This window comes from Octopus bimaculoides, chromosome 30 (genome assembly GCF_001194135.2).
Source record: "Octopus bimaculoides isolate UCB-OBI-ISO-001 chromosome 30, ASM119413v2, whole genome shotgun sequence".
NCBI lineage: Eukaryota > Metazoa > Mollusca > Cephalopoda > Octopoda > Octopodidae > Octopus > Octopus bimaculoides.
In genome coordinates this window covers 3,845,490-3,847,287 of record NC_069010.1, presented here as the reverse complement: position 1 = coordinate 3,847,287, position 1,798 = coordinate 3,845,490, and the positions used below count along the sequence as shown (strand labels likewise).

General features: G+C 33.0%; 1 protein-coding gene across 1 annotated transcript in view; it reads left to right on the top strand.

Moving 5' to 3' along the window:
• Positions 1–1,657, top strand: part of LOC106867258 (acyl-CoA dehydrogenase family member 10) — a 49,638-nt gene extending 47,981 nt beyond the window's left edge. The window contains exon 18 of the mRNA XM_052978082.1: positions 580–1,657. Coding sequence (XP_052834042.1) covers positions 580–720 — 141 coding nt within the window. The 3' untranslated portion in view covers positions 721–1,657. The remainder of the gene's footprint in view (positions 1–579) is intronic.
• Positions 1,658–1,798: the final 141 nt, after the last annotated feature.

Below are 1,798 nucleotides of genomic sequence, written 5' to 3'. Positions count from 1 at the left end.
AGCATACCCTCGTATAGCAATTATATAAATGTGTGTATTTTAATAGTTATATAGCTGAGTGCGATGATAACTTAACTGGCTGAAAATTCGAGGATACTGTCACCGATATTCTTGTTTAAGAATAAACTCTATATGTGTGTGTGTGTGTGTGTGTGTGTGAATGAGAACCCAGGTTTGAAATTTCCCCAAGACACCTGATGAAGGCTGGAGGGTATATCAGCCGAAACGTTGTGTTAACAACAAACAAGATGAGGACAAATATCCATCAATTGTAAATAATGTACATAATTCCTCATATCTTAAATATAGAACTGAACTGTGTTGGTGTCTTTATGTCCCTGTAACTTAGCGTTTCAGCAAAAGAGACTGACAGTAAGTACTAGGTTTAAAAAAAATATAAGTCCTGGGGTCAATTTTTCATCTCCAGCATGGCCACAGTCAAATGACTAAAACAAGTAAAAGACTGTGGTTAGGGTGTGATTGAGGGAAGCTTTGGCTGCTATTTCTAGCATGGGAAATGTCTATTTGTTTCTGTTGTTTTTGTGCCCTGACTAATTCTTTGTTTTTCATTGTCTTTAGATCCATGGTGGTGCAGGACTCAATTCTGACTTACCTCTCGCTTCCATGTATGCCTGGGCAAGAATCCTCCGTCTCGCTGATGGACCAGATGAAGTTCACTTGCAGACCGTTGCTAAACTTGAACGCAAGAAATATCGGTGATTGGAACCGGTGACTGCCATCTCTGTAACAACGGGAAAACTTGCATAGCACTTATCAATGTGCGTGTGTATATATATCTATGTGTGTGAAAATGTATGAATACAACTGTGTGTGTATATATATATACATATATATTATATATATTCATTATGTCTCTCTATATATATATATGTATATATATGGGAGAATATACAAATAATAACAACAGACGAGGACAGGTGGTGTAAATAACAAAAGTATATATTAGTATGACGCTCGGGAATACGGAAAGTCTTTGACGTTTCGAGCTACGCTCTTCAACAGAAAGAATACGGAGACAAGGAGAAAAACACGGAGGAAAAAAAATTGAATAGTGTTCAGTCAACGGTCAATCATATATATACATACAATATCATTTGGATAATAACTGCATAATGTGCATATCAAAGTTTCTGTATGGTGCTATCAAAGCATATTATTATGTAAAATATTAGATAAATAAATATGAGTCAGCAATAATCATGTACCTGCATGTCATCAGGTAGTAGTATGATATGAAAAAGTCAGCAACTAACAGCTGTTACCAATGCAAAGAAACAATTGTTAGGATTTGTGAATAAAGCTTGTTCATTCCCTCTTCTTTTATCAATTTTTGTATAATATAAAGGTGTATATATATGATATGTATAAATACATATATGTGTATGTATATATAGTATATAAATACTTATGCGTATGTATGTATGTATATATATATATATATATATATATATATAGAAATTTAAGGAATGGAGAAAACGCATGTTATAATTGCATACTTTATTCCTACATATGTTTCAAAGGATTACAACTTGTGTGATCCATAGGGATCTGTGATATTAAAATTGTACAGAATATTATCAGCTTCCAGAGTTTGTTAAATGAATATGTTTGATAAAATAAAAAATTTTTAATACACCGGCATAATTTTTTTTTTTTAAACGAAGAAGTGATTTTGTTGGTATGGCTACTTGGAACGCTATAAGCCTTACGATAATAACTATGTGATCGCTGCTATTTCTAGCACGCTAAACAAGATAGTTTTTTATATACTCTCTTT